Source organism: Lithobates pipiens, unplaced genomic scaffold (assembly GCF_037356315.1).
Source record: "Lithobates pipiens isolate NorthernLeopardFrog02 unplaced genomic scaffold, aLitPip1_a1.2 Scaffold_3, whole genome shotgun sequence".
In the NCBI taxonomy this organism is placed as follows: Eukaryota; Metazoa; Chordata; class Amphibia; order Anura; family Ranidae; genus Lithobates; species Lithobates pipiens.
This window is the reverse complement of record NW_027507790.1, coordinates 226,036,723-226,052,746: the sequence shown is the minus strand read 5'-3', so window position 1 is coordinate 226,052,746 and position 16,024 is coordinate 226,036,723. Positions and strand designations below refer to the sequence as shown.

Sequence of the window (16,024 nt, the reverse complement as noted above, 5' to 3'; positions counted from 1 at the left end):
GAGTTCAGCTTTCGGATTGTCAGAAAGCAGTTCTATACGCTATTATTCCGTATCAGTGGAATCGGCGCCTGTTAAACAAGAATCCTGTCATTTTTATCTTCATTCTCTGTGGCCCAATCACAGCCTTCAGAGACATCTAAAAATGTATTTTCTTTTGACAGGTGTCCGGAAGCAAAGAACGATCATTCTCTGCTTTATAAATATGCCCCATTATACATCCTCTGCTTTATATTTACTATAATCTTTCCCAAGGCGCACGTCTGTGTATTTGAGACTGTTCCCCCTGGCTGAGACTTTCATGTCTCCAGGAAGAAGTGATGTGTGGTGGAGGATGATTGATTCTTATGGAAACAAATGGCCTGTATACAAGGGCGATTGCGATGAAAGAGAGGGTGACGCCCTCGTTATGAGGGTGTGCTGAGAGCTACCTGGATGTCAGGTGGTGGGTGAAATGGAGAAGTGGTCACGGTTTGCGGTCGTTTAACAAGAAGAGGAAGTTTTGTTAGTGTTAGCACGAGCTGAAGGATTTCATGGCCAGTGGAAAAACATTAGACTTGTTTTGTCTGCCTAGGCTTCGGAGCTTCTATCATTGAATCCTGGAGGGAAAAGAAAAAAGTGAACAAGGGTGGAATGGAAATAGTAAGTAAGGAAAGGGAATCCTGCCAGGCCCCATTTGCAAGCTGATCCTTGTCAGAGATTATGGATGGAGGGACAAAGTGCAACATGTTGGCCTTGCCGAAATGTGTTTCTCTGATTAATTTACTAATCACATAAAGCCAGAGCGACTCTGCATTCCACCAGCCTTACTGGAAAAGGCAGTCGTCTTTTCATACATATTTGAAATTTGTTCATTTGGATTAAAACATGGAATGCGAACGTACAACTTAATATGAACAAACGTGAAAAACTCTTCTACAGTTGAAATGACAGTGATACCGGGCAAAGGTCTTGTGCCTATTGCCAATGTTGATGGTTGCAACGTCGATTATTGCACTCTGGCACAGATTATTGCAGTTTTGTAAATGGTCACCAAACGTTTATGGGATGACATTTTGGTGTTCATAGTATTTTTGCAATCGTAATATAGTTCGGCCACAATTGTATAAATTTCACACAGGGCAAAGCAACAGGTTCACTTTCAGCTCACCTCACGCCCGCAAGCCAGGAGCCAGGGAACCATTTGTAGGCGACGAGTTGCTGGAGTTGTAACCAACAAAGGACTATGGAGTCTCTTGGGGACCAAGCTGATTGACCTGCTGCCATATGTTCCATCATAACCAGAAATAAGGGGTTTCTCCTTTTTGGCTTCTTCACAGCACAGCAAAGGAAAAGTAAATTTAAACTGCTTGGGGATAGCATGATTAAAGTAAACCTGGGAGTGAACTTGCGCTATAGTTGATTGCCTATACAGCGATCTTCATTGTGTGGGCCTGTCAGTGCTGCCGTTCGAAATCATGGACCCTTTTTAAAGACTACTTGATTGGGTTCCTTCTCCCATTTTCATTGGCTGAGTTCTCTACTTGTCCACCCAGTTTCTGTGGTTCCTCCCGCCTATTGGTGCATAGTGACACATTGCTCGGCACCATGCCTGGCTGCCAAACCCAAGCAAAGGCTCTACACCCCAAGCTCTGTCATCCCTCCTGGTGACTATGGAAGTGGGAGCTGAACCAAACTACTCTGGATGCTGCACTGGCGCCACCCACAGGTAGCCACAGCCATGCTCAGGCTCACCTGCTGACTGAATTGGACCTGCGCCAAGTATGGAAGTACTACCTGTACCCCCCTATGTCCTAGGGTCTGCCCAGCACTGCACAGATTTTTTACTGCAATTGTCCCCACTTGTTCCTCTTCGTAGTACTCAATGGCCCTATTCTTTTCTAGGGGTGAGCTGTATTCCAGCCATCCAGAGAAATATGGCACACTTCTAGGAATGCATTGGCAGTGGAAGGCTTGCACATTATGAAGAGGAGCCAGTGCAGATGTTTTTACTAGACAACCTTTGAGGAGCTGGACAGGTCCAAACAATGAAGAATGTTGAAACTGTGAGGAAAGTAAGTATTTAACTTAGCAGGCACCATGCAAGGGGGTTTGGCAATAAATATAGTACAATATCTCTAAAAGTAAACTTCTACTTTTAAGTTAGCAAGCTAGTATAATAGTCAGACAATTCGGACTGCAGTAGCAGTGCCCGGTATTTCTCTCATGTTAGATTGACCTTGTATGTATTCCTGTGATTCAGGCACAAGAAATGTTGCTGTTTATGTCTAGGGGTTTAGAATGCTCAAAGGAAATAGGCTTTATAGAGACCTTATTTTTTTCCAGAGATTCAATGAAAGTCGAAGCAATGGAAACAGAGGGGTCTCCATAAATTGGCATCAACTAATGACAAACTGTTTGCTATCATTGTTGTGTTTTTTTTTAAATTTATTTATTTGTTTTTGATTTTTTTAAAGGGAGGAGAAGCCTCCATGATTTAACATGTAAATATGCTGTCCCCATGGCATAGAGCTGTTTGGTGGGCAAGGGGGAGGGGGTGGGCTGTCATTAATTTGATGTCTATAGGCCTAAATGTGTGACTATATAGTCATGTGACTTGCACAGATAATAAGGAGGGAATGGACAGCTTAGAGGTAACTGAAACTGGAGCATGCTCAGTTGATATAGAAAAGGCTGATCTACACAATCTGAGGCTGTAGTGGGGACACAGACAAGGAGGGAAGGGAAAGTGAACAGCAGGATCAATCAGGTTTATTGCAGAATACAGAAAATGAATTCCAGAGTGAGTATAAATCTCATGTACAGAGTTTTTAATGATGTGGGTTTAATAACACTTTAAATTCTAATAAAAAAAATGAGGCTTACTTGGGGGGAAAAAAATGTAAAGGAAGAATATTATTGTCTATGATTTTTTACTTGCACATAAAAGAAACATTTTGATTCTTTTTCATGGACCTCACCAATGATGAACCTTTATATGAAAAATGCATGATCACATGGTATAGCCAACAACACTTTCAGCTGAAAACAGACATTTAAAATGGGCAGATGTAATACCTAATTTCTTAATGTTTGATGCCTGCTATATCAGTTGTTTTATAAATCCCATTATGGTATTAATCCTTTATTCCAGGGACATTGTGCTATGCTTAATGGGGGGTGCTGGCATCCAAAAATTAAAGATGAGTTTCTAACCTGCTCCAATGATGGGTAAGTCTTTTTTTTTTCTTATGTGCCCACATGCTATGACGTTTTCATAGGCTTCTAGCAATAGACTTGGCTGCCTATGAGTTTTTTGTGTTTATTGTATCTGTGACTGCTGCAAGCTGTTATAATGGCATTTTGTAGGCACAGCTGGGATTTCTTTACGTAGCAGAATCAGCAGTTCCCCTCTGACCACAACAGGTTGGAGTAACATTGTTTATGAGTACATTTCTACCATAATACCTTTTGCAAAGTTGTAGATTTCAATAAAAGGTGAAAAGCTTGGGTTAAATGAAAATGTATATTTATTCCATCCCAGGCCGATATTTGTGGTGTAGTATTTGAAGATAACAGTGTTTTTTTTACCTGTTTCAACACTTCTGAGGCTTACCAGAAGATGTTCTTGTTTTATTGGCCCTGCCCATTCATAAATCTAAGAGTAAAGTTGGCCATACCTGGATCGAAATTTGGCCGGTTCAGCAGGGACTGGCCGAATTCCAATCCATGTATGGGCTGGCTGGTTGTACACAAGTTGATCTATCAAGTTTTTCCTGAATGATCGGTGCCAGTGGCTATAGCTAGCAGCACTGATCATTGTATTCTGATGGTGGGAAAGTCTCCCCGCTGTCAGAATACAATACCACAACAGGAGTGATTCCCCCAGCCACACTGAATGTGTGGCTGGGAAAATCGGCTCATTTTTATTTGTTCAACCCACATGACAGTGCAGTTAGGAGCACAAATAATTGTGACAGTTATCATTAATGCTTTAGGAAACCTTTAAATACATGGGTTTAGTTCTGCTTTAGGACTTTACTGTACATTTGGTGTACTTTTTGAAAAACACAATGCTTATACCCATCCTATCAATTCTGGAATGTACCAGTTGAGTTGCACCGTTCATCAATACTAGAGGGTGCAAAAGGATGAAGCAGCACTGTCCAAATAGAGACCCTTGTTCTTTTTCCATTTTGCATTTCAGTTGGTTAATTAGTAAGCTTCTTGTATCCATATCCAGGGACTCTCGAGTTCTCAGCTCCTTTTATGGGTGACTTTGTCTTGATAAAGTCTAAATATACATTAAAGGGGAACTGCTCTCCTGTTACTAAAAAATAAAAATTAGCAGCTACAAATACTGTAGCTGCCGACTTTTAACAAGCCAATACTTATTAGCTCATGGGGTCCAGCGCTTTCTTCCCCAGAACCAATTCTTTGTTAAACTTCAGACCCCTGGTGCTGCCATCTTGGACGTGGGAGTTAGCTATGGCTTCCTGATGTGATCAGAGAAGAAGGACCCCCTTAAATTGGTGGTCAGTTTGATAAAGACCCCATTAACTGATGATTGGTGACAACAATGCACCTTACGGTGATGGTCAGTGGGGAAAAAGCACCTTACATTTTTGTTCAGTAGGAAGAATGCTCCTTACGTTTGTGGTTGGAGGCAAGAAAGTTCCTTGAATTTTTGGTCAGTGGGAAGAATGCTCCTTACATTTTTGGTCAGTGGGAAGAATGCTCCTTACATTTTTGGTCAGTGGGAAGAATGCTCCTTACATGTTTGGTCAGTGGGCAGAATGCTCCTTACATTTTTGGTCAGTGGGAGGAAAGTCTCTTACATTTTTGGTCAGTGGGATGAATGCTCCTTACAACAGAACCCAGACGGACCACTGAGTGAAATGCAGAGATGTACCTAACGTTCAAAGCTCTAACGAGCAGGGCACTATATAAATCCTGTATAATAATCATAAAGCCTGCATAGATGGCTCAAATCTTGCCAGGTTTATCAGAGACCGTCTGAGATTCGATCCATCTATGGACAGGCTGGTTGTATTGATTTCGATCCATAGGCATGAAATTTTGTTTAAATATTTTGCTTCTGAGACTGTAGGGGAGGTTGTCATTTTAAGTGTGCTTAGTCTTTAAATATCAGAGCAAGCAGGTGATTATTTGACTTTATAAACAATTCTGATGCTTTTGGCTTAGTAATATAAAAAAAATCTCATCATGAAATCTGTTTCTATTTACCTCTTCATTAACAGTCTCCGCTTTACATCCATCACTGGCGTAACTTTAGATTCCAGAAATGCAGCCTGCATTCTTGTTTGAAGATGTTAACAGGCTCCTTTTACAATAGGAGCGGCCGGCCATGTCCGAAAGGCCAGATTTAAGTGTTTCATTTACAGCCAGTTTTTTTTGTCGGTCATGACTGTTTTCTAAGTTTTTCTTTTTGGCCTAATCCTTCCCTAAATACCTTTCATGCCTGTGATCATCATGTCATTAAGAGGAAATGCAGGTTTTACACTGGAAATGGCTTGTCTGTGTATGGCTGAGGTGTTGTCAAGATGTGTCCTACACGGGGTCATGACATGGACTCACTCAAGTGCATCTCAAGCCATTTACTCCTTTCATTAGGGTCACTAAACCGCCCATGTGCCATAACTTACCATGGAGTTCTTTTTTGTTGGCCTGTCGAGACATTTCAGGCTTCAAAGAGCTTGTAATTGTTTTCTCTTAGTGGTTAACAGCTCTGTTGCGGGGATTTAATTTTGTTCCACTTCATGTGACGGGCCTGAGCAAGTGCACTTATTTATCTTCAGTCTTTAGCGTGTCCGGGAAGATTGGCGTTCTAGAGCCCGGATCGTTAGACAATGGAGCATGGACTACTAGGTTGTGTTGCTGACAGTTTCATAAGCTACCACTGCTTGTTGAGAGTTTATGTTCATGGACATATTTATGTTTGGCAATGCAGCCCAAAATACACCTGTATTTTAGGCTTCCGGGAGCCCCAGCTGCTATGTACCGGTAATAATGCCCATAGGAGTAAATTACAAAGTACGCTGTAGGTTGGTATAGGTATGTAAACACCAGTATTTGTGTATTGCATGTGTACATGAATGGGTATATTTTCCGAAAGCATTTGGGAAATTATGTTAATGTACATGCATGGGTAAATGGAGGCAGCACAGTGGCTAAGTGGTTAGCACGTCTACCTGCCAGCACTAGGGTTGTTGGTTCGATTCCGAAGCATGACAATGTCTGCACAGAGTTAGAATTTTCTCCCTGTGCCTGTGTGGGTTTCTTTGGTTACCTTGGTTTCCTTCCACACGCCAAAGACATGCTGGTAGGTTAATTGGCTCCTGTATAATTTGCCTAGTAAAGTGATGGTGAACCGTGGCACCCCAGATGTTTTGGAACTATATTTCCCATGATCAACTACACTGCAGAGTACATGAGCATCATAGGAAATGTAGATCCAAAACATCTGGAGTGCCAAGGTTCGCCATCACTGCCCTACTACGTCTGAATATGAAATGGTGGGCAGGGACATATGTGAATGTATAGCACCTATGTAAGGTGCTGCATAAATTTACAGTGCTATATTAGTACCTGTAATAAATCAGTAGCAGCGATTACACACGTATACCTGTGGCCTCCGGCGTATTTTATGCTGTATGACCATACCCTGCAGTTACTTCCATGTTCATCAATACTAAAGTGTATGTATAGCCAAAAAGATTTTTATGTTGTTTTTTTTTTTTTTGGGTAGAGTAGGAAAGGGTTAAAAACCCCTGTTACCTTTATGGTCTGCCGGAAATAGAGAAAAATTGTTTATTTTATATTTGGAGTGCATTTAAAGGGACAAAACTTGGGGAAGATTATGTGTATATGTGTGTATGTATGTGTAAAATATATATATATATATATATATATATATATATATATATATATATATATATAGTATGTGTGTGTGTGTGTATATATATATATATATATATATATATATATATATATATATATATATATATATATATATATATATATATACAGGCAGTCCCACGTTACAAGCATCCGACTTACAAATGACTCCTACTTACAAACTGAGGGGGACAACAGGAAGTGAGAGGAAATCTTCCCCTAGGAAGGGAAATTCACTCCTGTAAAGCCCCGTACACACGAGCGGACTTTTCGACATCCAAACTCCGACGGACCGAGTCCGTCAGACTATCCGATCGTGTGTGGGCTGCAACGGACTTTAGCTTCGCCAAAGTCTGACGGACTTTAGAAATGAAGCATGCTTCAAATTTTCCCGACGGAACTCCGCCGGACCCGGTCCCCTTCGAAAAATTTGCTCGTGTGTGTGCTACTCCGACGGACTAAAACCGACGCTAGGGCAGCTATTGGCTACTGTCTATGAACTTCCTACGTCGAATCCAGTCGTACGTCATCACGTTCGACTCCGTCGGAGTTTGGTGTGATGGTGTGTGGTCAAGTCCGTTCGGTCGAAAAGTCCGCCAGAACTCCGTCGGAACTCCGGCGGAACTCCTTTGGAGGTCTGTCAGACTTAATCCCTCTCGTGTGTACGGGGCATAAGAGTTATTATGGGAAAAAGTTATTTCCACTGATGCTTTATCACCAATCCTTGTTTCCACAACAACCCAAAATTTTCAAAACGTAATTGTCATTGGGACAAAAAGTGAGGTGAAATCTTCTGAACAGGGGCACAGACAGCAAAACAAATGTTACAGGGGGGGGTTAACCCTTCCCTATGCTATCCAAAAAGCTTTAAGATATTTTTTTTGGCTGGAACTACACTTAAAAAAAAAAAGTACCTGTTTCGACTTACACACAGATTCAACTTAAGAACAAACCTACAGTCCCTATCTTGTTTGTAACCCGGGGATATATGTGTGTGTGTATATATATATATATATATATATATATATATATATATATATATATATATATATATATATATATATATATATATATATATATATATATATATATATATATACACACACACACACACACACACACACACACACACACACACACACACACACTATTTATAAACATTATAATTAATGTATATGTATGTATATATCAGGAGATCAAATAATATTCCACTCAGTGTGTGTTGGGCCGTGTGCTGCCAAGAATTGTCATGAATTTATGGCAACTATGCATGGGTGTTTTGGATGTAACTGAGATAAACGTGGCACCCCAAACACGGGTAGGAGTCATACATCTTGTGGGTTTTCTGCCCAACAAAACATGCTTCACCAGAAACGTATTTAGCACAGTGCCAAAATTTGGTACTTGAGCATGAGTGTTGGTCTCGCAGCAGACAACCCATCCAAGTTAATGAGCTGTTGTGCCTAAAAAAACCTGACGCAAAACACAACCTCTTGCTATGGTCAGATGTGAATTTATCCTAATGGCGTGTAGTTGCTTGGGTGTGTGGTTACATGTGAACAGCCGTGGTGCCTGTCATTGATTCGTACAGGTTGCTGGCCGCAATTGATCACAAACGTGTGCGCACCTGCCTCAGGTTTAGGCTAATACTTGGAAGCACACAGCCCATATCGCCCATTGGAATGTGGCCTAAAAGTACACTTTTACTGTTCTGGACCAGATCTACTCCTCGTTCTGGCTTTTTATGTTTTGGAAAATACTTTCATGCAATCCTGGTAATTAGAAAGTAGTGTACCCTATGTAGGCATCACTGACAATAATTTGCAAGCGGGTCTGATTGATGTTCACAGGTGTATATACAACTTCGGTTCTTGCTTTGAACTGCATTGCCCTCTTCTCCCAGACTTTTAAGCAATCCCATTTATTTTTTTTCCCTTCAATGCTGATAAGTGTACTTTTTTTTTTCTCCAAGATTGCAAAATTGAATCACAGAGTGAAAGTAATCTTTTAAAGCTGTGTCCAGTTCTAGGAAATGATGCACACATGAATTTGCCTGCATGCTGATAAAGCTAATGTGTTGCCGATAAGATAAGCGGCAATGTTTATCTCTCTTTTAGTGGAGGCAAATTAAATGATTCTCAGACTTTTTATAAGTAATGCTTGAAGGCATGGGGTCACCTCCCCTGGGTTTGGGTCATTAACTTTATTAGCTCTCTGAAGAGCCTGTTTATTTAAAAGCACCCTCATGATGTTTGACTTCCAGCTATATATTAAAGAACAATTTCCAAGTGATTTAAATGCATCTGCTGTTAGAGAGCAAGACTGATATCTAAATTACCTGAAGGAATTTGAAACCGCTATTTAGAAACGATCAAAGAGATGTAGGCGCACCTTACGCGTCTGCTTATTGTATGGACTGAACACAGGGAAACCGTCCCTGTGTTTATGCCTGTGAAGGTTCTCATTTATCTAAGTCAAGGAATAGCTAGTAGTCCTTAATCACATTCAACTAGGGTGGGGGCCTTCAAGGGCATCTGTCCTCCACACATTGTGCCTTTTTATCATCTCTACCCTGGCAATTTGAACCCAATTCACACCTTTTAACCACGTAAATTAAAGGATTAACACCTATGGAACTTTACTAATACCATTATGTTGCTAGAACAGTGTGGTTCTACAACTTCCACACCTCTCATTCTGTTTTTTGGACATTAAGCAGCGACATATTTCATGGTTATTAGATTAAGGTATTGGTTCTACTTGTGTAATTATAAATGCTGGAGCAGTGTTTCTCAATCTTTTTTCAGTCAAGGCACCCTTTAATATTTTGCACAATCTTGAGGCACCCCATTCTAAAATCTAAAATTCAAAACAAATAGTTTTACATATGACGCAGCCTAGTGGCTAAGTGGTCAGTACTTCCGCATAGCAGCACTAGGGTCAAGGGTTTGAATCCCAACCACAGCACTACCTGCCTGGAGTATGCATCTTCTCCCTGTGCCAGCGTGGGTTTCCTATGGATAATCTGTTTTCCTCCCACACTCCAAAAACATTTTATATATATATATATATATATATATATATATATATATATATATATAATATATATATATATAATGTGTGTGTGTGTGTGACTATATAAACATTATATGTGTGTGTATATTCATATATATATATATATATATATATATATATATATATATAGTGTGTGTGTAACGTTGCGTAAATTTTCGGCACTATATAAGTACCTGTAATAAATGATTAATAATATTACAGCAGCATCCACGTAGGACACCAAACATTAGGGGGGGTTTATTCCTCCACCTTTGGAAAGTGATACTTAGGGGCGGGGAGGGACAAACAAGAATGCTGTGCAGGTACCCGACATCCCCTTTATCCCCTTTGTAACGTAGTTGTATTAGTTGTTACGCCTGTCAGTAAATCTGTTCTTCCCTCCTCGTCTTTCAGGAGAGCTACAGTGAGAGACCTTGGCTCCTCCCCTTCCTAGGAAACACTGCGCCAGCCCATAAATTTCCACTTCCCCTTGCCGGACTTCAGTTTTTTGCTTCCTCTCCGGTGGGGAGACACTGTTTTGGAACCTGGCCAGAAAGTCAGCGAGTCTGTGGCTTTTGAAGCCCTGTAAGGGAGGCCAGGGCGCTCCCAGGGACGCGGTGAGGTACATACCCGGCGCCATCCAATCTTCACCAAGTGCGGCAGAAGATCCAGGGGCCCACCATCGCATTCATGCAGGAATGCAGGCTGCATTTGGAACCAGCATGCAAGTGGGAAAGCTAGAATATTCGGTTATATACCAGATCTACTGGGGCTAGACCAGGGACGGCTAACTATGACGTCCACAGTTTATCAAATTTGCTCCCGTTACCCCGTGTTGATAAATTATCTTCTCTAATCCGATGGTGTCGCCCATTTGGGTAATCCATTCTTGTACCGTGGGAGGCTCTCTGGATTTTCAGTGTCTCAGAATCATTTTTCGGACCTGGAAGAGAGCCCTAGCAATAGCCTGTGTAGAGATCCTCTATCGGGAGTATGTCTGGAATGGGTGACATCGCTGTTAGTTTTGCTATGGACTTTAAGGCTCGATTCACATCTAGGGCGATTTTTACGCGATTGGCATCTTATATTCTTTTTTACACTGTATATAGCTGGTTGCTAAGGAGGAGGCTGGAAAGCCTGCCCCCGCATCCTTAACAACCGATGAGTCATCAGCTGTCAGCAGGCTTCCCCGCTGAATGTAAAAAAAAATTGCCGGGTAAAAAAACGCATTTAACAAGGGAGGGGGCCCCCAGATCCCGGCCTCCCCCCTTATGTGAATGAGTATTGGGTACATTGTACCCCTACCCATTCACCAAAGAAAAGTAGTAGTGTAGTGTGAAAAAATACAGTAGATAGTAGGGGGAGGGGGCTTCCATATTCCGATAAGCCCTTGCCCGCAGACTCCAACAATCACTGGGCAAGGGTTGTCGGCAAGAGGCCCTTGTCCTCATCAACATCAAAACACCCACCTCCCATGTTGTGGGCATGTAACCTGGTATGGTTCAGGAGGAGGGGGGGTGTTCGCTCATCCCCTCCCCTTTCCTGACCTACTGGGCAGCATGCTTAGATAAGGGTCTGGTATGGTTTTATTGAATTTTTTCACATTTTGGCATGGGGGGGGGGGGCCCCTCTGAATCCATACCAGACCCAAAGGCCTAGTGTGGACGACCGGGGGGGGGGGGGGGGGGGTCACAACGCTGCTGTGTTTTGTTTTTTTTTTGTTTTTTTTTTTAGCCGCCATTTTTTTTTTAAATAAAAAAAAAATCTATATTTTACATTCGGGGAAGCCCGCTGACAGCTGAGGACTCACTGGTTGTTAAGGAAGTAGCGGCCAGCTTTCCAGACCCCTCCTTAACAACCAGCTATATACAGTATAAAAAACAAAACAAAAACACAAATCACTGTAAAAACGTGGTACTTGCGTTTTGGATTCAGGTCCATTGAAGTCTATTACATGCAAAACATTGTATTTTTTAGGAAAAAGTCCCCGCCCCTTGCCAAAAATGCAGAGGCACAAAAATTTATTGATGTGCACATGTTCCATAGGAACCCATGTAAAAAAAAATTCCCTGCATTTCGGCAAAATGCATCAAAAAACGCATTTGTGTGAATAGAGCCTAAGACTAGGTTGACGCTAGCCTCGCAGGCTAATGTAAAGTCAGCTCCAGAAGGGACCAGTGTGTCTATGGAACGCAGCACCATAGACACACACAGCTCGGAAGCACTCATGCACACTATGCCCCCATAGCAAACGGCTTGCTATGGAGACACACAAAGAAGAGGAGGCGCCAAGAACCCCGGACAGAGACCCCAGAAGAGGAGGTCTGGGGCTGTTCTGTGCAATACCATTGCACAAAGCAAGTAAGCATAACATGTTATTTTAATTAAAGAAAAATATTTTTACCATTTTTAGTGCCACTTTAAAGGCTAGCTCCATGTATTACTTTTCAAAACCGAACTAAACCTAAAATGAAAAAAAAATTTAAATTGTGAGCAGGTACACTTACCTGCCTGTTAGCAGTCATCTATTGAATATATGCTGAACTGCTCATTCACCTGTTGTAAGCACCCTTGAAAGTGTTATATGGTTTGTCTCAGCTGTCACTTTTGCTAGACAGATCTGTCTGTATTTAAATGTGAAGAAAAATATAAATAAAGGGATATGAAACAAAGAAAAGGAACTTGTATACGGGAATACCATCGTTGGAGGTATTAAACACATGCAGATACAAAAAAACATTTTTGTTATACTAGTTCTTTAAGTTGGATAATTATGTAGATCTGACATAATTTACAGTGCTTTTAAAACTGCTGTTTATTTGCAGCTTATGATCTTATATCCCTACCATAGACACACACACGAGAAAATTGGTGAGAAGTCAATGAAAGGAATCTATAATTGCCCATTTTTAATCATTTGCTTAACATATACAAATAAATATACAGTATATAGGATGACAATAATGGCACACTGCTGTAGAGTTTTTACTTTGTATTCACTGGTTGTGTCATGAAATATGTTCAGCGTTACATGGTAGGTTCTCTTTAAGTAGACTTGTAATATTAGCCTTCTATTTCCTACTCATCTTATGGCCTCTTTATGCATAGCAACTGTACACAATCCTAATAGTCATGTAATAGAGAGCCACAATAAATAAGATACCTAAACTGCTACTTACAGTCTAAACATGCAATACTGCTAATTAGGTATCGTATGCCTATCACATTGACGGTGGCTCTATTTTCAGCCTTCTGTTGTGTTCACAGCGCTCCTCTGTCAGTAGCATAATACCCTTCACCAAAAGATAATCTCCATCTCTTAAACACAGCAGGCAGCATAGGAGATAGCCAGACAGACACACTGGAGAGGTTGGGTGGAGAGGTGGGGTAGGGAGTTTCAGAGGATAGGAGAGGCACTGGAGAGGTCATGGAGGCGACCATTGGAGGAAGTGATGAGGGAGCTAGGGGTGATATTTACTTTGACCTTTATTTTAAATAAAATGCATTCCCTCCACTTTAATGGCTCCATCAGCCTAATATCTCCCTGGACTGCAACACTCAGCTGGTGGTCCTCAAGTGCTCAACGCACTCAACTGAAAGTTGAAATACATACTGTGAATTAAAAAAAACTGTTGTTTATTCATTCTAAAATTAATTGATTTTGCCGTCGGGCTTCTTAAATTCTCTTACAGAAGGAACTGGAAGTGAGTAGCACTTGGGGTTCAACAAGTGAGAGAGCAGAGTGACGTTCCTCCTGCGAGGAATTGTTTTTTCTGTCTTGCACATGAATTTCTGTACCAGTGCTGCTCTGTACATGTTACTGGTTATTGGTACACGTATTTGGCTCAGCGAGTTCTGTCTGTTGGTCAGCAGGCATTTACTTTTAGCGAAGATCCATTTTATCTTTTGATTTCTGTGAACTTGCAAAGAAGTTCCTAAATCTCATCCACTGGTCTTGAGACGCCAATATGAGAGTACGGGGAGACCACCAAACCCTTTACTTTTTAAGTCATGCTTCCCAAAGCATACAACAGTACAGGTGTTTTTAAGTGCTGGAAACTAGACCGGAAGAAAGTAAGAAATTAAGAAAATATACCATACAAAAGAAGATTTCCAGCTCACCACCTCGACCATCATTTAATCAGCGAGGGAACAAAGGACACAGGTTATTATGGGCTTACTACGGCTGATCTTCTGACTACGAGTCAGGGAGGGAAGCATTGTAGACAAGTGGGCCACTCTCATCCCTTATCCAAGTCAAAGGTTAACATAGTAATTGCTCTTCATTGCATCAATGATCTTCTTACCTCCCATCGTTTATGATCACACACCCGCCTGGACATATCCAACCTTAGAATATCCAGCCGTGGCCAAAAGTTTTGAGACTTACACAAATATAAATTTTCACAAAGTCTGCTGCTTCAGTGTTTTTAGATCTTTGTGTCAGATGTTACTATGGTTTACTGAAGTATATTTACAAGCATTTCATAAGTGTCAAGGGCTTTTATTGACAATTACATTAAGTTTATGGAAAGAGTCAATATTTGCCATCTTAACCCTTCTTTTTCAAGACCTCTGCAATATGCCCTGGCATGCTGTCAATTTCTGGGCCACATTCTGACTGATGGCTGCCCATTCTTGCATAATCAATGTTAAGAGTTTGCCAGAATTTGTGTTTTTTTTTTTTTTTTTATTTTAGTTCACCTGTCTCTTGAGGATTGATCCTATGTTTCAATGGGATTAAGGTCTGTGATGTTTTCTGGCCATGGACCCAAAATGTCAATGTTTTGTTCCCCAAGCCACTTAATTGTCACTTTTTCTTTATGGCAAGGTGCTCCATCATGCTGAAAAGGCATTGTTTCTAACCAGACTGTCCTTGGAATGGTTGGGAGAAGTTGCTCTTGGAGGATGTTTTTGTACCATTCTTTATTCATGGTTGTGTTCTTAGGCAGAATTGAGAGTGAGCGCACTCCCTTGGCTGAGAAGCAACCCCACCCATGGACCCAGGATGCTTTACTGTTGGCATGACACAGGACTGATTGTAGTGCTCATCTTTTCTTCTCGGTCACCAAGGTTTTTCCTGTAGAGAAGTGGCTTCTTTGATGCCCTAATTGAAACCAGCTCATCCTCCAAAAGTCTCCTCCTCACGGAGCGTGCAGATGCACTCACACCTTCCTGCTGCCATTCCTGAGCAAGGTCTGCACTGTTGGTGCCCCGATCCCGCTGCTGAATCAACTGTAGGAGACAGTCTTAGCTCTTGCTGGACTTTCTTGGGTGCCCTGAAACCCACTTCACAAATGCAGTAGAAATGTTTTTTTATGGGCTTAAGTTCATTTTCATGGCAAAGAGGGAATTTGCAATTAACTGTAAATCACCTGATCACTCTTTATAACATTTTGGAGTATATGCAAATTGCCATCATAAAAACCGAAGCAGCAGACTTTGTTAAAATGAATATTTGTGTCCTTCTTAAAACTTTTGGCCACAGCTGTAGATAAGCAACATGGGGCTTTTAACATGACGTGGGGTCACACAATAAATGTTTTCAGATTGTTAAAATCCCTTAGTTGAGTTTTCCGTAACATAATATTCGGGTCCCAAAGCTATGAAAAACTCCTGGTTGCATGATGACTCTTTTGGCTACAGCACAGAAAGTGTGGATCACCCCTGTTGTTGGTTCTTGCGTGTAGCTTCTTTACGATTTGTAGTGCCATTGCTCTGCCTGTAGAGTGTACTGTTTTTCTAAATAACACCAAGCTCCCTTTCACATTAAGCAATGGCCTTGGCCAGCATGCACTGATACTTTGTGAAATCCTGTATCACATGTCGCATATGATCCTAAATAGTCACGGAGATACCTATTAGACTGACGGTAAACAATAGGTACCTAAACTGTTACTTGCTGTCTGAAACTGCAAAGTCACTAATTAGGGATCGTATAACAATGTACATTCAGATCTCCATTTCCCTTCTGACATGCCTGAGTGAGGTTCTGTGTTTGTTTGGTTAGCATGGCAGCACACGGAAGCATCTCAGTTATCAGTTTTAATTGATTAGAGACATAATATAATCTGAT

The 16,024-nt window shown here is 41.2% G+C and overlaps 1 protein-coding gene across 1 annotated transcript in view; it reads left to right on the top strand.

Moving 5' to 3' along the window:
- Positions 1–16,024, top strand: part of WDR70 (WD repeat domain 70) — a 436,397-nt gene that overhangs the window by 116,092 nt on the left and 304,281 nt on the right. Inside the window, exon 9 of the mRNA XM_077462835.1 lies at positions 3,131–3,207. Coding sequence (XP_077318961.1) covers positions 3,131–3,207 — 77 coding nt within the window. The remainder of the gene's footprint in view (positions 1–3,130; positions 3,208–16,024) is intronic.